This window comes from Cimex lectularius, unplaced genomic scaffold, assembly GCF_000648675.2.
Source record: "Cimex lectularius strain Harlan isolate CLEC.00 unplaced genomic scaffold, Clec_2.1 scaffold6, whole genome shotgun sequence".
Taxonomy (NCBI): Eukaryota; Metazoa; Arthropoda; class Insecta; order Hemiptera; family Cimicidae; genus Cimex; species Cimex lectularius.
Window position 1 is genome coordinate 3,973,927 of NW_019392677.1, and position 22,509 is coordinate 3,996,435.

Genomic DNA, 22,509 nt, shown 5'->3' on the forward strand with positions numbered 1-22,509 from the left:
GTATAACTCAATTGTCTCATTTTGGAATGTTTTGCGTCTTTGGATTTATTTATTTTTTTATTTACAACGTTATTGTTGTAAAAAAAACATTAGTCATGTTAACAGCATAGAAGGCTGCATTATATTTCAATTAGAGGAGCCCGATTTACATGGAACTTACATGAGGTCTCAGACCATTAGATGTCCTGTAACAGATAATTAAGTAACATTTAAGACAATTAACAGGGAAAGAAAGCAAACTAATTAATGTTCTTTTATTACAGTGAGTCTTGTACATTTTTCGTTTTAGCGCAGTTTGGTATAGTAGATTGTGATGACCTCAGCAACAGTAGGGAGCACCTTAGGATTTTGGTTGATCTTGAATTCGATTTGTATGAGATTTAGCATTTAAGCAGCCAGATGAACAAATTCCTGATGAGCTTCATATATATCAGCCTTTTGTTGGCTTAGGAAAGAATTTTTTTGTCAAGATCTCAGACGAATATTGCTCGAGATAGCCTGGTCTTAAATTGTTGCAGAAATTTGAGTTTGCCATATGTTATTGATAGCCTCAACTCACTCTGAGTTTGTATTTTTGCATGGCATTAGTGAAGTGTGTGCTTGACGATCCAACAGGGGAAGCCATTCGTGTAGAGTAGTTACAGTAACGGGCTTAAGACGCATCCTTGTGTATCACTAGAATTAATAGAGAAGGAAGGCGATATACGAGTGTAAAAGACTGCCGTGTCAGTTTGAATCTTTATTTTTTTAAGCAGCTAAGTTTGTCATTTTGAAGTTCAAAACGTCCATAGTGACAGACTTGTAACCTTTTTCGCTTTAGTCGTCTGGCTCAATTGAATTTTGTGCAGTTCGGTAGCTTGTGATGACCTCCGCAACAGTAGAGATATCTAAGTCTTTTGGGTTCAGTATCCTTTCTGCCATGGAGCTCCAGTTATCAACTGTAAAATTTTGGTTCTTGAATTCGTTCTATACGTGATTTAGCCTCTGAGCTTTTCGTTTGCTAAAGAAAGGAGTTCTGTGTCAAGATTTTCGACGTTTTTATTCTGAGACGAATTTTGCTCACGAGATACCTTAGTGGATTCTTAGATACCGCACCGCGTTTGTTGCTGTAATTTCTGTTAGTTCTTAAAATAAATAAAACCACATCTCACACTGAGCTTCATTCATAAAATCCTGAATTATTGAGTTTCCTCTGCAGTTTTTTTCCATTTTGAGCGTGGCATTAGTGAAATGTGTGCTTAAAAATCCAGCAGGGGAAGCCATGCGTGTAGAGTAGATTCAGGTACGGGCTTAAGACGGTTCCTTGTGGGGCACCTGAATTTAGAGAAGGAAGACGATATTACAAGTGTAGAAGACAGCCGTGTCTGTTAGAATCTTTGATTAATTTTCAAAATAGTTAAGTGTTTGTAATTTTGAAGTCTAAAATATCAAAAAGTTATCGAATCATGAATAAAGTCAAACGTATGAAGATTCTAACTACAAAAAGTTGACTTTATGATCTTACATATTAGCCAGAACAATGATCAATTTTTTTTTTTTTTTTTGGAGCTCCAGTTATCAACTGTAAAATTTTGGTTCTTGAATTCCAAGGGATTCGGAAATCGGAATCGATCCGACGACCATACGGGGGCGCAGACGACCACTGACTACCGCAGTCCTCAGAATGTCATGACTTATATTTTGTAAAATTATTCATTTTCATTATTCATTTTGTTTTTTATGGTTGTTTTTCTTCGGATTCAGATTGTTTACTCCTTTCGTAATATGTCCATTATATCGATTTCAGGGGCTTTTCTTTCTGCCAACTTTCTTCAACCCTGTATTTCTTTTTGATACAATTAAAATTGCCACAAGGCTTTTTCTTTTTCGATCTTTTAATTTTAACAGAAAGTACACGGGGGTGGCAAGAAGAAAATCCCCCAAAATTAGTTCTACCTAATACCAAAAAAATTTTTAAAAAGTAGTTGTATTTGTTCAAAAAAACAATATATTTTTTCTTTTCTATCATAACAGTGAAATGTGGACATTCTCATAAATAAATTTGGCTTATTTAGAATCTCAGGAATTTGTCATTGACCTCGTACATTCCTTCGTACTGTGTACATATTTGCTTCTGCATTCGTAAACAACGCCAGTGGAAATTGGGTCGTTGTTCTTTTGTAATGGGCTATTATTTGGTAGAATTTTTTTTTATTGTAATTGCATTCATTCATGCATCTGTTCAGTTGATAGATAAAAGATTAAATTTTTATATTTTAATTTGGTCTGATTAAATAAAAAATTGTGGATGGCTTTTTTTTCTGTTAAGCCTGCAGAATGACTGAAGGATGCAGCAAGAAGTCACATTTAACTCTCTTCTCACCAGGTGACCAATCTACATATGCAAATTTCACGAGAGCTCATTTTTTGACACTTTTTTGAAGGTTAAAGTTAAATAATAAGTTTTTGATAATTTTAAGCCGCAATTCCTTTTGAGGAAAAATAGGAATGGTAATAAAAGGAAACAGAATACAACCCAAAATTGGTGAAAGGAGGGTTGTAACCAATACTACCCTCTCTTGCGTTAATCGCCGGTTTCATTCGATGTGGCATCGATTTTGCTGTAGACTATGTTCATACTCTTCCAACAGTTCCATTCCTGCAAATTTTTGGACATCATTGGGCGACTTTTTACCCTGAACTAAAGCTGGTTCCAAGTAGTCACCAATGATCCAAGAGCTGTGCCATGTGTAAAAAGAAAACCGTCGCCAATTATATATTACGCAGGTTGGGCGACCAAGACCCGAGGGGTTAAATGCCTGGGTAGACTCGTACCCCATCCCTAAAAGGTCCGGGAATTGATCGGCTAACGTGTCCTGCATAAATCTCTTGGACTTGTTCACAAACCACAAGATTTTGAACCATTTTATCTCGGGTATGTAATGCTCTGACCCTTTCCTTAAACTAGCCAGATCTTTATTCCACCAGTGATGTCGATTCTGACAGTATTTTTTCAGGACGGGCTTCTACATACGCAGAGTTTATGACCTGTGTAATGTTGTTAGCAACCTGCTCCAGCTCTGTTACGTTAGTAGGAGTAGGTATGCATCCTGTAATATTAATATAGGTTTCCCAGTTCGTTTGTTTTAGATTCCTAAACATTATTTTGTTAACTTCTCCTGAGATTTTGCAAATCAATGATACAATGATCTGAGGAGATTTTACCTGGTGTCACCTTCCACTCCGTTACCCAATTAGCAATTTGCAGAGAGGCTAATGATACATCCAATACTCCCTTCTATTTTTTGTTATAAAAGTGGGAGTGTTGCCTACATTCAGGATGGATAAAGTTTTGCTTAATATAGATTCCAAGTCTCTCCAACAACCTCTCGCATTGTTATCTGTACTACCCCATGCTAGGTTGTGTGCGTTGACATCACAGCCCAGAATAAGACCTATATTATTTTCGTCACAATATGAGTTCCTTTACTGCCTCATTTGAGCAGTCCTCATCATGGGGTAAGTTTGCAGTTGCCAGATTAAAGTTTTGTACTCCCCCTTCTCCTGAAATCAATTGATAATGATATCCCTAGAGCAAAACCTGGTTGTAGGATTGGTCTTAATTCCTTATGGGCCACAATACATGCTCTCTGACTGTGTCATGCCTTAGATCCTGAAACAGTTCAAAATTTTTATTTTTTAAACCCTCGCCAAGTAGTAATGGCATATACGGAACAACTTCTGACACACATCTTCAACGTATCGCGCAGCTGTTATGAAACCCTGGAAGTTTGAAGTTTGTGCGGCCTTCCATAAAAATGCCCAAACCATAACACCCATAGCTAACCATAAACCACCATCCCATAGCTTCTCATAGCTAAATGTTCTCCAAACCCTCTCTTGCTCGTCAGAAGACCTCAAATAAAACCTTGATTCATCCGAGAACAAGATTTTAGTCCAAATTTTCTCAGACCGATTGATGTGATTTCTTGCGAAACTTAACCGAGCTGTTCTGAGCCTTGTCAGTTCTGGGACTAGTGGCAGACCTTATAATCTGGCTTCTGAACGTCTCGCCTTACTACTGTCATAAAATTGCTTATTGTTGAAGTTGTTGCTTGATCTCAGCAGAGGTAGAATCTCGATTACGGAGTACAACGATCATCTCTCGATGGAAACCTGATCCATGCCTTCTTTGTAGCGATGGAAGTCCCTTTGGGCATGTTAAGCACCCTGGCTACATACACTTGACATCTTCCACCTTCCGACAATACTATGATTCTAGCCAAATCTTTATTATTTAAAAACCATCACTCAAACAAATTTGCAACTTAAAAATGGTACAACATAAAAAAAATCAAGCCACAGAAAGAAGCAAGCAAACTAACAAAGAAGAGATTCAAAGATTTATTTGCAAAATCCGTTGGTAAACACAAATGGGAGATTTTTTCTCTGTTTTATTTACCTCTAATCCTTTAAAACTGACCACATATTGTAAGATAATCAATGGAGGATTATCGAAGTGCTAATTAAAAATATTAAGGTTGGCCATCTTATTTTTTTTCCTCTTAGTGTGTATATACACAAACGAATAGAAATTGTGGACATTTTACTGTTTGGTCAGATTAAGGGACGCAGAAAGTGTGCAAAATCATTAGGACATCATAAATCATCAAATTAACATCGGAAATGATTACTGAAATTTTTCCGCGTGACCACTTTCAAAAAGTTAAGTCAAACTGACAAGAAACCATAAAATTTTTCTTTTGGTCTAAACAGTTTTCAATACGTCGAATAACAACGGAATAGTTTTTATCGGACTTTCACAGAATTTTCCTTTTGTTGACTCATTTTCGCACTCCGAATATCCGTGAGTCATGGCACGGGACTTCCGATTGCCATGATAAACGGTCACGGGACGACCATTCTGGCCATGTGGGGATATGCTTCCATGTTAAACTTCAGCTGCATTTATCCTGATTGGAAGTCACATAAGTCAACGTCAGACTTTTCCAATGACTCAAGTCATTTAAAATAGAACAATCGGATGGACGTTAACGATCCACGTCACATAAGACGGTGCAAACAAGCCAATTAAAGAAGTTATCAGAGGTTGAGCTAAACTTGCCGATATTTCAATCCCAAAGAGAATTATACCTCGCGTGTTTCGATTCCTATTCAAAGTGGTTTACATTTTTTTAACTTAGACCATTCCAGAAATGTTTATGTCGGTCAGGGATCACCCCACTTCCCTTGCTCTCTCCACTTGGTTATAGACCTTTACCCGCAGTTCCAGTTGGAACGGGAGTTCGACGCCCTTGGGGTCTTGGATAAAGAGTCCCAGTTCGACCTTGCTTTTGCTTCCATTGTCATCCCCACCTTGTCTTTAGACACCCTCTTATTATAATTGTTTCATTTTATAAACTAAACCCATTTAGAAGTTTGCCAATTTCTCCGTGGAATCGTGGACCTAAAAGTTTTGTCCTTTTGATTCATCCTAGTAGAAGTTCTTTTCAATGCCTGAACAATTAGACAATTATAAAGTACAATTGTTAAATTTTTATTTTTGAACTTTGCGAAATCGTCAAACGATATACCCCATTTGTATTGTACTATAACGATATACCCCAATTGTACTATAATAAAACTTAGGCCAATGTTTAGAATTCCACCCACATTGAGACAAAACAAAACTAACGATACAATATTTTCTGAATTCTCTTCCGTACAAGTACATATATTGTTAATCACACCACGTTTCAGTAAATCTTGAAAGAAAAAAGTCCTAAAGTCCTTGAGAGGACGTTCAAAGTTTTTCAATGTTAAACCACCTCCATCAATTTCGTATTTTGAAAAAAACAGAGTTTTTTCCTTCAGCATTATGGGCTGAGTTAATACAGATGGATTACTTTCTGTCAAGAAAATGAGACTTAAGATTAAGATTTTTTTTAATGTTACAACTGTATACTTCGACGCAACTAGTAAAACATAATATTTACATATAAACAATATTAACAATAGTGCGAAAGCTTCAACAGCAATCTCATCCAGTGATGGTAGCCGTAGGTTAATATGATGAGCGAAATGGTCTTCAGACTGTCAAGAAGTGATGTCGCAGGGCCACCGACGCTTCAGTCTTCTGTTAGGATTATTAGATAATGTGTATGACAGGTTTTTTGACAAAAGGGTTCAGATGATGGGGTAGTTTGGAAGGGATGTTTTGGGGATAGTTTAGTGACAAGAGGAACATTTAGGTCGGTATCGACGGTGCAATTGGAAAAATAAAGGGGCATTGATTATTGTTCTGAGAATTTTTGATTAAAAATTTTTAAAAGTTTGGTTTGTTCATTTATCTTTCATTGAGCTCTGAAAGTGTTGACAGTTTATTCCCCAGATATATTTAATATAATATTCATACACTCAGAAAAAAATTCTCCGAACACCTTCAGTGAAACAGAAGCAAACCTTTTTAAATTAAAACAATAATGGGCTAAATTGAGTAACTTGCAATATTAAACTTCCCACAACAAAATCCATGTGAACTTACGTTGAACAGTCATAGGTTCATTAACTGGATTGTCTCCAACCCCGTAAGTGGAGACAGACGATGCACATGTTCAACATGAACAACGTACATATATAGATTTATTTGTTTGAAACAAAAATTCTCTGAACGTATTATTTTAATTTGTTTATTTACTGAAACATTTAAATTTTATCTCAGTTATCTTTAAGTTCATTCAGTTTTTGATTGATAGAATTACTAAAGATGAGATGATGGATTTGACCTGCTGTTAAACAATTTGGGAAAAGGATTTTCAGTGAGGTCACAACAGTCTGACCTCACCGAAGATCGTTTTTCCAAGTTAATAGAATTAATTTTTGCTTCTGAATTACCGAAGGTAGGGAAGCCTTGTATTAAGCAGGAACTGGAAAAAAATATTGTCCTCCAAAATCAAAATTTCCACTCGTATTTTGCATTTCAGACCTTTATGGACAAATTTAATTCCGTGTCTGTCTATCGTCAATTCCTTGTAATGGAAAAACTTCAAAACCGTGAGGCCAATTTTTATGAAATTTTCAGAGATTGTGTGGGTTGCTTTCTAGATGATCCCCGATGAATGCATGCGCATGTACAAAATGCTTTTTTTTTTTTTTTTGTCACTTTTGAAAATGTATTAGTCCATTCCTGTAAAATGTCTTCTTTTAGATGATTTTGTTTTTAAGATGCTCTTCAATATGATACAAGTGCTCGATAGGTTTAAATTTTTAAATTGAGGTGGTGTCCAGAGTTGGCTAGGCATATTGTGTTTTCCGAGCCATGTGTTTGGAATCGTTGTCTTACTGGAAATGAAAGTCCTTTCTATACCCAATTTAATAATAAATTCAGTTTTAAAACATTGCTGTAGATGTACAGGACCATGATCTCATTGGTTATGTGTAAATTGCCAATTTTATATATGCCGTACAACCCCCAAACAAGCACACCTCCCCCATGTTTGAGCATCTGTAGTTTATTCTTTATTTTCGAGTGTTCCCAATACCCAAGTGCTTACCCAATACTTTCTTTTTTCTATGAGTCATAAATTTGCTCTGATCGGTGAAATAATCTACCAAAAATGTGTAATTTTTAGTGACTGTTAACTAATGATTATTTAGAGATCGTAAGATGCAATCTGGTGTGGTGTTTTATTGGGATGCTCTTCAGGGCCCGGGATTTATAAACGTTGTTTAAATTATACACAAACATGTAAGATTATGATGTACACAATATAAAAATTTTAGGTTTAATCAAAGTATTTATACTCACTCAAAGTGTGTTTTCTGTGTGTAATAATTTCTATATTGTGTACATCATTACATATATTCATAGTCATATCTTACATGTATTTGTATAATTTAAACAATGTGTATAAATTCCAGGCCCTGAAGATGATCTCAATAAAGATCAAAATGTTAGCACGATAAAGAAAATATTTTTTTAAACCTCCATCACACTAGACCGCATCTCACGATCTGTAAATAATCTATCAAAATGCTAACTGGAGGCGCTGCTCCCTGTTCTTCTTGTTTATACAGGGCTTCTTTCCGTGATTGTGTCTGAGCATTGTTTGTTTTTTTGTATTTTGAAATGGTTTGAGGCGTAACTGAAATATTATAATCCGGATCAAGTCGTATTGTATTGTATTAATTCATCAAGATAAAAATGCAAAATAAAATCAGCCTTTCTCTTTTCAAACTGATGCTCGCCTTGTACAGTTGAGGTCTTAGTTCATGAATTTATGATTATGTGTAGGAAGTCTATCCGCTTAAAACAATTTTAAACACATGCCTGTGTTTTCTGCACATATATGAGGTTGTTCTGCGATCGTGGGATATTTTCAATGAGTCATAGTCAAGAGAATTGTGGGAGAGAAAGGTTTTTAGTGATTCTTGGATTGGGCTAAAATTGGTTTATATATTTTTCCTGAGCAATTTTATGAATTAAATCAAAACAAAAAAAAAGTTTTACTTCATTTTATAATTTTTTCTGCCAATTTTTCTTATCATACACAAAATTGTGTGAGCTTTTTAAAACTAGTATTGCCATAATTCAAAATGTGTAATAGAACTAGTGTCAACACCTCCACAAATACAAATTTAGATCAAATATGTCGAACAGAAAAATTTAATATTTGAAAATTTACTAATTACTTGAGTAACGTGTTATTATTTTTTTCCAGACCTACTCCGGGCTTTTCTGCGTGGTCGTCAACCCTTACAAAAAGCTGCCGATCTACACGGAGAAAATCATGGAAAGGTACAAAGGGATTAAAAGGCACGACCTACCACCACACGTCTTCGCCATTACCGATACAGCTTACCGTTCCATGCTCCAAGGTAAATTTGAACAAATTCTTATACCTGTTTGGTCTGTTAGACGAGTGGTGAATTAAAAACGGTTTCAGTTTCTAAAGATCATTGTACATTGACATCTTGAAAAATAAAAAATTGTATTGGGTTTTTGAAAATTATTTTCTCAAGGTATTCTAGAAAAAAATCGTTCAAACAGGAGAAATTTTATATTAAACATTTAAATGTTTAATTTTATACCTAATTGGGTTGGTCTTTTAGACAAAGTAGTTAATTAAAAACGTTTTCGGTTTCCCAAGGACCATTATACATTGATAGCACTGGCATCTTGGAAAATAGTAGAAAATTGTTCTGTGTTTTTGAAAATTATTTTCTCACGGTTATTCTAGCTAATTAAAAAATCCTTCAAACAGGAGCAATTTTACATTAAAGTTTTAAATCAGAAATCTGTTCAAAAGTTAACATTTTTCTTTTCAAAAATTATTTTCTTCAACTAATTTTTAGTTGTACGGTTTGAAAAGTTGTTATTCTATTCTATCTACAAAACTGTCACATTAATTTGTTATCAGTAGAATAATTTAGGCTTCCGATCTTAAAATGAGGCCAGCTCTATTGTAAAATGTCATTAGTAATGTTATTCAATAATATTTCTGGGAATAAAATCTGTCGTTAATTAATAGTGTTTTGCTGATTCAGCGATACGCCTGCTGATGACAGTTAAATTAAAAAAATTCCAGTGTATTTCCAAAGCGATGTTATAAAATCATTAAATTTTAGAATGTATATTATACACTTTTTGTTAATGGAAAATTTTTCTAAATTCAAAAAAGTTTCTAGTAAAATATTCATTTAGATTAAAATCAAATGCCAATTTAGAAAGTATAAGTGTCCATCTCATATTTTAAGACAATTTTAATTTTATGTATTGACTATAATTATTTGTAGTGATGATGACCTCTAAGGTTTCAGCCAAGTTAAATTTTTGGCTGTTGTTTTTTAATGTTGTAACTGGGATTCTACTCACTTCTAATTTACACTATTCACAGTCTTATTTTACAAAAAAAAAAAAATCTATTAAACATATAAAATCTATTGTTTTATTATTTTTTACAGATCGTGAAGATCAATCTATACTTTGCACTGGTGAATCAGGAGCTGGAAAAACTGAAAACACGAAGAAAGTTATTCAGTATCTTGCGTACGTGGCGGCGTCCAAGCCCAAATCTTCCGCCACGCCACATACGGTGAGTAACTGTTTAAACGAAAGATTATTCTAGGCATGCAAATCATTTTTGTAAATATACTCTAACGGTTCTATCCTTCCATCTGTGGGCGACGTTTCGGTTTTGATCCTTTACAGAGTTGAAGGGGGTGTTGCCAAATATTTAATATGAACAATTTTTAAAGACACTGTTTGCAAAGCAAACAAGATAAGGAAGGTAAATTGTAATTTTTTTTAATTTTCTTGGTTCTTAGATTTTGAATTATTAAATAGATTATAGAGGAAGTACAAAAATGCGTTTTACAATTACATCTGTTTATTTTAAATATATAAAAAAAATTTAGGAGGCATCTTAGGTGCTAGATGTAATTTTAAAATGAAATATTGTTTTATTTATAATTATAAAAATATAATATTAATCATACAGGTTGAATGAAAAACATGTTTGGTCACCAAATAAAGAGAAACATTTATCTTTTTGTAGGTGTATGGATGTCTTGTTTAAAAAACTTGTTTTTTTTTTGTTTTTTTTTGTGATATTTATCTTAATTTGTGAAAGTGAGGGTAGGACCCTCTCAGTGGGAGTAAAATTATGAGCGTCTCTTATCTGCTCCGAATATCTGTTTTTTTTTTTTTTTTTTTTTTTTTTTTTAAGTATTTTTATTATTCTGGGCATGTGTTGTAAAAGGGTTAGCAAATTTTCAAAACAACTGTTGTACACAACAACATATTAATCTCCGTGAGATTTCAACGCTTCAATGCCAAATAAGGACAGGATCTAAGCCAAAGCTTGATACCATTTATGGACATACCATCCTTATCTCATTGCTTATTCAGTTTTACTTATTTCTTGCGATTAAACATAAATAAACTAATTACTTTTGTTTACGTTACTTTGATATAAGTGATAGATTATTATGCAATTATAAAAATTACGTTATAGCCATTCTTCTTAGCTGTAAAACAGGTCCATATGTTTTTTTTTATTGTGATCTTAGGTTAAGACCTTGCTTTTAAACACTGTTGACCTACATTTCTTTATAAGGTATCTTGCCATAAATGGACTTGGAAGTCCTTTGAACAACTCAGCCTGCTTATTACAATCTACCTTGATGATAGGTGTTTTTCATAATTTGAAATAAGCGATTATTTTTTACAGAATCCTTTTTTTTCTCCCTTTGGGTATTGTTTCATTCTATCTAGATAAGTGCATGTTTTTGGCATGTTATATTAAAATTAGATATATTACAATATTTCAAGATCACAAGCGCATTTTTTTTTTTTTTTTTTTTTTTAATAAAGCATTTTGAATATTTAGTATTTTATATGGAAGTAAGAATTATTTTGATCTCAGTATTATTTACATTGTAGTCATTTGGATATCCTTTTTTTTCTGTTTTATTTCTCTTGGCACCTGCACTGCATGTTTGGACTGCACAATTTTGGTGGCCAATCAATTGGAATGCGATCACAAATCAAACAAAACTCAGGCTCAAAATCAGGCTCTGATCATTGTAAGTATTCTGTACCTGAAACAAAACTAGTGTTAATAAATGTTCTTACCATCAGTAAAAAATGTCAGGTCGTTCAAAAATTTAATTGTATCTAAGTTTATTTTAAATAAATTGTCTAATTTTTTTTTACATAAAATTACAACCGCACCTTTTAGAAATAAGTATCAATTAGAATTTGTACTAATAATTATATTGAATTTTTTTAAATTGTAAATTTTATGTAATAAAAGAGAGAACATGTTTTAGGAATTTATTAATAATTTATATATACTATCTGCATACTTAATGTAAATGTTAAACAAATAGATAATTTATTTTGGCTATAATATAAAAATTATTGATCTAAAAATATTAAGTATGTTGATAACATTGCCTTTTTTCGGAATCTCTCCTTATATTTTTTTTCTTTTCCTTTTGTTACATGCTCCAAAATTCAGCCAACAAATTTTGCGGTATGTTAAATGAGTGTTGTAATGGTGTGTTTAGTTGTTAATAAACTATGTGTTTATGGTTGAGAGTTTTTTTTTAACAAATTAGTTCTGAGAAAAAAAATTGTTTTATGTTCCAGGTAAAGTAATAAAAAATTGAACTTAAATTTCAGCTTTAGTTAGTACTAGTATGAACTAGTAGAGAAGCTATTTTTAAATTTTTTTTAGCATGAATGCACGGTTTTTCTTTTTATTTGCACTTTTCAATTTTTGGCTTTTGATTGGTTTTTACTGTGATTTTTTTTTTTTTTAAATATAATTTTTCCTTTAATAGGGTGAACTAGAACAACAGTTACTCCAGGCAAATCCAATCCTTGAGGCATTCGGTAATGCGAAGACTGTGAAAAACGATAATTCATCGCGTTTTGTAAGTTCTCTTATTTTTCAAAAATACACAACCTGTTATAATTTTTGTTTGATTAATTTTTACAGGGAAAATTTATACGCATTAATTTTGATGCTTCCGGTTATATTGCTGGTGCCAATATTGAAACATATCTTCTTGAGAAATCAAGAGCCATCCGTCAAGCTAAGGATGAAAGGACTTTTCACATTTTTTACCAACTTCTTGCTGGTGCTTCTGCTGAACAAAGAAGTGAGTATATTAAGTTGGTTTTTTTTTTTAAGTTCAGAACAGGTTCTGAAAAAAGCACTGCCAGAATCGCGACCGAGTTTTAATTTTCCCTCTTAATTTTTAAATTTATATATTTTTTTAACTGAATTTGACATTATGTGGATGTAGTGGCTTATGTCACAACGCTTTTTCCACACTATAGAAGAGTCCCCTCCCCAAATCTCGTGCTTACAGTGCAACCTCCTCTTCTCCATTTGAACAGGGCCGTGTCGTGGTGACCGTCCTGGGTTTTCCACTTTTTCAAGCTGGCCATGTCCTCGATGTCATCCCCAAAATTGGAGGCTATTGGGGTTGATACGAGAGGGGTCAATGGCTCAGCTAGGGGCGAGAGTGACCCCCGGGGCCGGACTCATTGCGAGAGCGATGGGAGTGGTACTGAGGGCTTTCAGGTGTTCCTGAGTCGCTGACTTGTAGAAAAGGGCTCCGAAAGAATCTATTAAGGTCAAATATCTTTTAATCTTGGTTTAAATTTAGTTAGAATAATATTTAACTTTTATTTAATGTTTTTTGGTTTAATTGAATTTTGATGAAGGCTAATTTTGGGCCAGTTTGTAGTTTTTAAAGGTGTTGGGTTTGGGGTGTAAAATATATATATTGTTTTGAATAAATTTTTTGGGGCTGTATTTAGCTTACATTTTAAATTATTTTATTTCCCTAGGATAATTTGGGACTTGTTTTCTTTTGCTTTTTTTTTAAATTTGGGGACAGGTCGATCTACATAAATGATCCCTCTCTTGCCTTACCAGTCCAGATCGTCACATTGATCAGCCTGCCTTTGTTTATGGTTCAACGGAATGCAAGAAAAAGGTTTTGTGTGCCAGAATATTAACCGTGCAGATTGTCCTATCAACAACGAAAGATCATCATGTCCAAAGGACAACCGGGCCACAAAAACCCACTGCTTTCAGGTTGAACGGTACTTGTCCAGCCCCTGGAAAAATAAAAAGATATTCTTAGCATGAACAGTGGGTATTTTCTGTTTCTCCTAACCACACGGCACACTCCGACAGCCTAAAATGCTCGGAGAATTCCATTTAACACACGGTCCAACAGTATTGAAATTTTTAAGATAAATTAAGATTCTTTTGATCATTCCCTATCAAAACAACTTATCAGAAGAGGAGTCTGATAAAGTTGAGTGATTCATACCAACAATTCACATGGTGCGTAACTGACATTTACAATTCTACAATAGGATGATCAAATTATTAAAAGGCACATATTCGATATTAAGTGCACCAGGCATGAAGTTTGAAGTACTTCATGTTCTGAATGTGTAATAACCAGAGACCGGATTTTTTTTCAGTAAAAATTGCCAAAACATGCAGTTGAAAGTCCTGAAATATGCAATAATATTCTGCAGTATTAATACTTTAAAATATGCAATAATACGCAGTAAACCAGATTTTTTACTATCAGAGTAACTTTAAACAGAAATATAGGTAATTAAACAAAATAGATATTTAAACTCTTTAAAACTAAAAATAATTAATATTCACAAGTGTGTGGTGATTAGTGACCGTTAGTCTTTGATTATTTGAAAATCGTGAGTTGTGGTCTGGTGTGTTGTAGGTTTCAGAAAACTTTTTCTTTATCGTGCCAACGTTTCGATCTTTATTGAGATCATCTTCAGGCCCTGGGATTTAGAAAAATACTTCGATTCAATATAAAAAATATATTTTTTTGCATTGTATAAATTCACTTTTTTCCACATCCTATATGTATTTATTAAATTTAAACAATGTTTGTAAATCCCAGGCTCTGAAGATGATCTCAATAAAGATCGAAACGTTGGCACAATAAAGAAAATGTTTTTCTGAAACCTACATCACACTAGACCGCATCTCACGATTTCTGAATAATCAATATTCACAAGTATTTACAGTTTATTTACATTTAACAAAAATATTTTCTCACTTACATAATTAAATTATGTTTTATATTAATTGAGTACAATTTTGTGAGAATATTGAAGTAAGACCTAGGAAGGGGTTTTATATAATTTTGTCGGTATTCCTCGGATTTTCTCTTCCCGTCGTTGCAGCCTGTTTCAGTTTTCTTCAAATTAAACCGACTTTTCATCAACTTTTTTTTAACAGATTTTTTTATGCTTCCCTCGAAAACCAATATAATTTTTTAAAATATTGTGCACGATTTTACGTAAAAATCCTTCAAATATGCGATATTGTTCAAACATGCAATGTATGCGATCACCAAATATGCTCTATAAAATTTAACCTTCGGCTTTCTAGTTGCATGATTTGGATAGATAATTGATTTCCTCGGTCGTATGTGGTGGCAAATAAAATATGCAACTGCATAAAAATCCTCTCCAGTAATAACAATGCCAGAACACTAAACCAATTGGTACATCGTAAAGTGAAGTACTTCATCATACAAGAGGGCTTACCGTCCAACTACCCTTTGAGTGTTGCAGACGAGGGTCATACCACTTGGCAATACTGCTTTTATTCAGTTCTAAATTAAAAATCTATGAGCTGAGCTAGGAATCGAACCCAGAATCGCTTATGTGGCAAATACAAGTTGGACGCCATATCCACTCGGCTACCGCAGTGCCCGTATTTTAATTGGTTCATTGTATTCAATAAGATGTTTTTTCTTTCTTTTGAGCAGAAGAGTTCATACTTGAGGATCCCAAGAATTATCATTTCTTGAGCAATGGTATGGTACAAGTGCCTGGAGTGGATGATGCTGGAGATTTCCAAGCCACTATCGGGTCGATGGCAATTATGGGAATGACGAACGAAGATCTTTCAGGTAAATTTTACATTTCAATCTATTTTTGTAGTTTATCTTAATTATATTAATTCGCGTGTTTTTCTTTACAGCTATTTTTCGCATTGTGAGTGCCGTTATGTTGTTCGGCAGTATGCAGTTCAGACAGGAGAGGAATAGCGACCAAGCGACCCTCCCTGACAATACCGTCGCTCAGAAAATCGCTCACCTCCTAGGCCTTTCGATTACTGAAATGACAAAAGCTTTCCTCAAGCCTAGGATCCAAGTCGGACGCGAATTCTTAACGAAGGCTCAAACCAAGGAACAAGTCGAATTCGCCGTCGAGGCCATTTCGAAAGCCTGCTACGAAAGGATGTTCCGTTGGCTGGTGAACAGAATCAACAGGTCGCTCGACAGGACAAAACGACAGGGAGCGTCTTTCATCGGTATTCTTGATATGGCGGGTTTTGAAATATTCGAAGTAAATATTTCGATGATGAATGATATGAAGAATATCGGATCTTTTTATTAATAAGTTCGGCCTTTTAGATCAACTCTTTCGAACAGTTGTGCATCAATTACACTAATGAAAAGCTCCAGCAGTTGTTCAATCACACAATGTTCATTCTGGAACAGGAAGAATATCAGCGAGAAGGAATCGAGTGGAAATTTATTGATTTTGGTCTCGATCTTCAACCTACAATCGATCTTATCGATAAGGTATGAAATTTATTTCATCCTTATAATTTCACTATTGCTTATTTATTGTTTTTATGCATTATTTATTTTAGCCAATGGGTGTTATGGCCCTTTTGGATGAAGAATGTTGGTTCCCTAAAGCAACCGATAAGAGTTTTGTGGAAAAATTAGTCGGCGCACATAGCGTACATCCAAAATTCATGAAGACTGATTTCAGAGGAGTTGCCGATTTCGCAATAGTGCATTACGCTGGAAAAGTATGCTATTTTTTTATATATTTTTCATCAGACTTTCATAAAGCAGAGGTTTTTATTTAATAAAACTTTGTTTTTCTTAGGTTGATTACTCGGCTGCACAGTGGCTTATGAAAAATATGGATCCTCTGAATGAAAACGTCGTTTCACTCCTTCAGAATTCACAAGATGCGTTTGTCGTTCATATTTGGAAAGATGCTGAAATCGTTGGAATGGCTCATCAGGCTTTGAGCGATACTCAGTTCGGAGCGAGAACAAGGTAAAACTCTATTTTTTTAAACCGTTTTCTTTAATTAAACTAAATAGATAATAGAACATCCTCCAAAATAGAGTATTGAATAATTCCAATACTTAACAATTAAAATATAACGTATGTTTTCCCCTTCAATTGCAAATAACTTTCCCAATAGTGCAACTGAAAAGAGGTGAGTTCACTTCTCTGGCTCTTCTTCGTCATAATTGCTCAGTTCTGAGAAATAACATTAAACCGTTTTGCAGGAGAGGAATGTTCAGAACTGTGTCGCAGCTTTACAAAGACCAACTGTCAAAATTGATGATCACGCTGAGAAACACGAACCCAAATTTTGTTCGGTGCATTTTACCTAATCACGAAAAGAGGCCGGGCAAAATTGACGCACCGTTAGTTCTCGATCAGCTAAGGTGTAACGGTGTTCTTGAAGGAATAAGAATATGTAGGCAAGGATTTCCCAATAGAATTCCATTCCAGGTAATTTAAAAAATAAAATAAATTAAAAATACAGTAACTTTCAAATAAAATTATGCAAACAGGAATTCAGGCAACGTTATGAACTTCTCACTCCAAACACTATCCCCAAGGGTTTCATGGACGGTAAAAAAGCATGTGAAAACATGATCAACTCCCTCGAGCTTGATAAAAATTTGTACAGAGTTGGTCAATCCAAGATTTTCTTCAGGGCCGGAGTGCTGGCTCATCTTGAAGAAGAACGTGATTATAAAATTACGGATCTTATTGTCAACTTTCAAGTGAGTTGTTTTTACAAATTTAAGAAAAGAACCGAATCAAAAATATTTTCTTTTGTTTTCAGGCGTTTTGTCGAGGTTATCTCGCAAGAAGAAATTATCAGAAGAGACTTCAACAGCTCAACGCCATTCGTATTATTCAGAGGAATTGTTCGGCTTACCTTAAACTGAGGAATTGGCAATGGTGGCGACTGTACACTAAGGTAATCTATATTATTCAGCTGATTCCGAATGAATATCTTAAAAGATAAGGCTTATCTTCAGATTTAATTTTGCCTTTTATTTCCCAGTGATTTGTTATATAAATTCAAATGGAAATGTCAACGAAAATCTCTTATCATTCAATATTGACTAATAGCGATTCTAAAATTTTAACCGTAAATCCTCAGGTCAAACCCCTTCTCGAAGTTACAAAGCAGGAAGAAAAGTTAACACAAAAAGAAGATGAACTGAAACAGGTCAAAGAGAAATTAGAGTCCCAGTTGAGGAATAGCAATGAAGTCGAAAGGCGCCTCCAGACCGCACTCGAAGAAAAGGCAGCTCTTGCTGAACAGCTACAGGCAGAAGTTGAACTCTGCGCAGAAGCCGAAGAAATGCGTGCGAGGTAAATAGAACGCTGAATACATTTTAAAATTTATTCCATCACTAGAAAAAATTATACGACCTCAATTGTAGATTATCGGTACGCAAGCAGGAACTGGAAGAAATACTGCATGATCTTGAGGCCAGAATTGAAGAGGAAGAACAGCGTTCCAATGTCTTAGCGAATGAGAAAAAGAAGCTTCAGCTTAACATTCAAGTGATTCATACTTTCAATCTTGGCTTTAATATTGTTAACAGAAATTACCTATTTTATTTATTTTAGGATCTTGAAGAACAATTGGAGGAAGAGGAGGGAGCGCGTCAAAAACTCCAACTCGAAAAAGTACAGTTTGATGCACGACTCAAAAAAATGGAAGAAGACCTTGCTTTGGCTGAAGATAGCAACTCGAAATTAGTCAAGGAAAAGAAGGTACTCGAAGAGAGAGCTAGCGATTTGGCACAGACCCTCGCCGAGGAAGAGGAAAAGGCGAAACATTTGGCCAAACTCAAAGCTAAGCATGAAGCGTCCATAGCTGAACTCGAAGAAAGGCTTCTAAAAGATCACCAACAAAGGCAAGAAATGGACAGAACAAAAAGAAAGATCGAGACTGAAGTCAACGATTTGAAGGAACAGTTAAACGAGAAAAAAATCCAAGTCGAAGAGCTCCAACTCCAACTCGGGAAGCGTGAAGAAGAACTGGCGCAGTCCTTGATGAAAATCGATGAAGAGGGTGCTGGAAAAGCACAAACTCAAAAAGCACTTAGAGAATTAGAATCCCAGTTAGCAGAACTCCAGGAAGATCTTGAAGTGGAAAAAAATGCCAGAGCTAAAGCTGAAAAACAGAAGAGAGAGTTGAATGAAGAACTCGAAGCCCTTAAAAACGAACTCTTGGATTCTTTAGATACCACAGCCGCTCAACAGGAACTCAGAACAAAGCGGGAGCAGGTAAATTCTATCATTTTATTATAAAATGCCGTTAACAGTGCTAATTTTATATTTATTTTAGGAATTGGCAACTCTTAAGAAAACTTTAGAAGAAGAGACTCAAATCCATGAAGTTTCTCTGACTGAAATGAGGCATAAGCATACGCAAGAAGTAGCAGCGCTCAATGAACAACTGGAAAATATTAAAAAATCCAAAGCATCGTTGGAGAAAGCCAAATCACAGTTAGAAGCCGAGGTCGCTGAGCTCGCCAATGAACTATCGACCGCTGGCGCCAGTAAAGGAGAGAGCGACAGGAAGAGAAAACAAGCAGAAGCTTCCCTCCAAGAAATGGCTTCCAGGTTGCAAGAAGTGGAGCGTGCCAAGGCCGACCTTACCGATAGAGTCGCAAAACTGACAGCTGAAGCCGATTCGATATCGCAACAACTTGAAAAGGCTGAACTCAAAGCATCAACGGCCGTCAAAGATTCTGCAACTATGCACTCGCAGTTGCAAGAAGCCCAAACTCTTCTTGAAGACGAGACCAGGCAGAAATTGTCACTGAGCTCCAAATTGAGACAGCTCGAAAGCGAGAAAGAGGCGCTTAGAGAACAGCTTGAAGAGGAGGAAGAAGCGAAGAAAAACCTAGAAAAGCAAATAGCGTCTCTCACTCAACAGGTTGCAGAATGCAAAAAGAAAGCCGAAGAAGAAAGTGAAAAAGTTACTGAATTGGAAGAACTTAGAAAGAAATTATTGAAGGTATTGTTTTGTTTTTTATTTAATTTTCAAATTCATAAAATAAAAGGATCAAAGGCTTTAACGACAAATTTTTCTTCCAGGATATTGAAACACTTCAAAGGCAGGTTGAAGAACTGCAAGCGGCTAACGACAAACTAGACAAAGGAAAGAAGAAACTTCAAGCCGAATTGGAAGACGCGACGATCGACTTAGAAGCCCAAAGGGCTAAAGTACTCGACCTCGAAAAGCGGCAGAGAAATTTTGATAAGATCCTAGCTGAAGAAAAGGTAAACCTCGTTTAATTCTTGAAATATTTTGGTCTCTTATTTGTTGCGATTTTAGGCCGTATCAGAAGCTATCGCGATCGAAAGAGATTCAGCTGAGAGAGAAGCGAGAGAAAAGGAAACGAAGGTCCTCTCGCTGACCAGAGATCTTGACGATTTCATGGAAAAAATTGAAGAACTCGAAAGGAGCAAGAGACAACTGCAAGCTGAATTGGATGAGCTTGTCAACAATCAAGGAACGGCAGACAAAAACGTATGTTTCATGATCACCATTGTTAAAAACAGAACATTTCCCATACAAGTTGACTTATAAATAACAAATCATGAGTAAATTCAGTCAATAGTAAAAGTTGAAAAGTATCTTATACTGCATGAAAACTATTTAAAATATTGACAATCAATCAAAAAATCTCAGTCAATTATATCATAAGATGACACATTTTTACCTATATACGAAGTATATCTGTCATAATAGGTATACTTTTCTTGTGTTTTTCTGAACATGGGGAAAAGAAACAGGAAGAGGTAAGGAATCAGTGGAATATTCCCTTTTTCTTAAACCCCTTCACTTTTTCTTTCTATTATTTTTATTTAGTAGCTGTAGAAGCTTTGCCTTATTTTTTTTTTACTTTGTTTACCATTGTGTTGTTTTGTTTTATCAGTAAAGGGGGCTCGACCAATTTTGGAGTTAAAAGTTTTTTTTCCCAGTTAGAATTTTTTCTGCATTTATAAAGGATTTGCAATTTTGAGCACCGGAAGTGCTAAAAAATAGAGATTTTTGACAATTTTTTAAAAATTTAATGTTATTATTTGATTTCTTATTTTATTTTTTAATTAAGTAGATTTTTTCTGCATCATTGGATGTAAAGAATTTGCAATTTTGAGAACTGGAAGTTCTAAAAGAATTGAACGTTTTAATTTTTGAAAATTTATAAACAAACTTTATTAAACTAGAATATTTTGTGCAGCATTTGGTGTTAAGAATTTGCAATTTTGCGCACCGGGAGGCGCTAATAGAATTGAAAATTTTTGCCCAAAAATATTCATTTTTGACATTTTTTAAAAATAAATTAGATTTCTTGTGCATTGTTTGGTGTAAAGGATTTGCAATTTAGAGCACCTGAAGGCGCTAAAAGAATCGGAAAAATTTGACTTGAAAATTTTCGCCAAAAATATTTATTTTTGAATTTTTTTAAACAAAATTTATTAAACTTGATTGTTTGAGCATCGTTTTGGTGTGATGGATTTGTAATTTTGAGCACCAAATGGTGCTAAAATGATCAGGAAATTTCGGCCAAAAAATTAATTTTTGAAAAATTTGGCCAAAAAGTTTTACAAAAAAAATTTAACAAATTTTATTAAACTAGATTTTTTCTGCATCATTTGTTGTAACAGATATGCAATTTTAAAAACAATGTGCTAAAAAAAATTAAAATTGTGATTTTTTATCATTTTTAAACAAACTTTATTAAATAAACTAGATTTTTGGGCAACTTTTGGTGTAAAGGGTTTGCAATTCTGATCACTGGAAAGCCAAAAAATATATTTTTTTAACAAATTTTATTGAATGACTGTTTTTGCATCGTTTGATAAGTGCTAAAAAAAATGAAAATTTTGATTTTTTGACAATTTTTAAACAAACTTTATTTAACTAGATTTTTTGGTGTAATAGATTTGCAATTTTGAGCACCATAAGGGCTAAAAAAGAATGGAAAATTTTGATTTTTAAAAATGTGCCTCATTAAAAAAACTTGAAAAATATTTCACAAAAAATGCCTAGACACTCTCCTACTCCTTCGTATTGGATTACTGTTCAAAAAAAAAGTATAAGTAAACCCATTCTTCAGGAAAAGAAATATTCCTTCAGGCAATTTTTTGAAATACATTTTCAGACAGTTTTTTTTAAAAATAACTATCCGCATTAAAATTTATACTAAAAAGTTCACAGGAAAGCATTGATTAAAATGAGACCAATTATGATTTGGTCGGATCATTAATTCACAAAATATTAAAATAAGAATGGAGGGATTAGGAAAAAGAATCAATGAATTGGTTGGCCCCCTTAAATTATTACAAAATCAACTCTTGACCCCTATCCTCAATCCTAACCTGCTAAAGCTTGATTTAGATATTTAATATAGTTAATTCCAATTATAAAAATTTCACACAATTATCACTAATAAGGCTGATTAAAAGCAAATAGGATAAATAGATGTAAAAAATGTATTTAACTATCAGAATTTATGTATATTTGTCAAATTAAACTCCTATAATTTGGGTTTAAAAGAAAATATTATTAGTGATAATTTTTTTAAACTGATATTATGCTAAACTAAACATATTTTAGAATTTATATGAAATACTTACCTACATAAATTACATTCAAACTGTCCTTCGTTAGGTTCACGAGTTAGAAAGATCCAAGAGATTGCTCGAAACTCAGCTTGAGGAGCTTAAATCCCAAAACCAGGAAATCGAGGATGAACTTCAAATGACAGAAGATGCCAAGCTCAGATTAGAAGTTAACATGCAAGCACTGAAGACTCAGTTTGAAAGAGAATTGCAAGTGTGTACCGATCCGTAACAGTTTTCATAAAAGATTTA

At 34.1% G+C, this 22,509-nt stretch overlaps 1 protein-coding gene and 1 long non-coding RNA gene across 5 annotated transcripts in view; one reads left to right on the forward strand and one right to left on the reverse strand.

Moving 5' to 3' along the window:
* Positions 1-22,509, forward strand: part of LOC106673610 (myosin heavy chain, non-muscle) — a 77,971-nt gene that overhangs the window by 50,104 nt on the left and 5,358 nt on the right. For 2 of the 3 annotated variants that reach the window (XM_024225514.1, XM_024225515.1), the window contains exons 2-21: positions 8,700-8,856; positions 9,943-10,073; positions 11,542-11,565; positions 12,328-12,420; positions 12,486-12,648; positions 15,322-15,465; positions 15,537-15,904; positions 15,973-16,143; positions 16,215-16,379; positions 16,460-16,635; positions 16,875-17,103; positions 17,166-17,381; positions 17,444-17,581; positions 17,768-17,982; positions 18,054-18,177; positions 18,244-18,906; positions 18,968-19,642; positions 19,723-19,908; positions 19,964-20,158; positions 22,307-22,471. In XM_024225514.1, coding sequence (XP_024081282.1) covers positions 8,700-8,856; positions 9,943-10,073; positions 11,542-11,565; positions 12,328-12,420; positions 12,486-12,648; positions 15,322-15,465; positions 15,537-15,904; positions 15,973-16,143; positions 16,215-16,379; positions 16,460-16,635; positions 16,875-17,103; positions 17,166-17,381; positions 17,444-17,581; positions 17,768-17,982; positions 18,054-18,177; positions 18,244-18,906; positions 18,968-19,642; positions 19,723-19,908; positions 19,964-20,158; positions 22,307-22,471 — 4,398 coding nt within the window. The remainder of the gene's footprint in view (positions 1-8,699; positions 8,857-9,942; positions 10,074-11,541; positions 11,566-12,327; positions 12,421-12,485; positions 12,649-15,321; positions 15,466-15,536; positions 15,905-15,972; positions 16,144-16,214; positions 16,380-16,459; positions 16,636-16,874; positions 17,104-17,165; positions 17,382-17,443; positions 17,582-17,767; positions 17,983-18,053; positions 18,178-18,243; positions 18,907-18,967; positions 19,643-19,722; positions 19,909-19,963; positions 20,159-22,306; positions 22,472-22,509) is intronic. The other variant, XM_024225516.1, reaches the window with a different exon arrangement.
* LOC112126445 lies at positions 11,324-22,308 on the reverse strand. 2 transcript variants are annotated; one of them, XR_002909978.1, is made up of 3 exons: positions 22,273-22,308; positions 13,431-13,618; positions 11,324-11,580 (listed from the first exon to the last, which is right to left on the reverse strand). It is a non-coding gene; the product is annotated as an uncharacterized LOC112126445 (long non-coding RNA). The 2 variants fall into 2 exon arrangements; XR_002909977.1 differs by lacking the exon at positions 22,273-22,308 and having other exon boundaries at positions 13,431-14,182.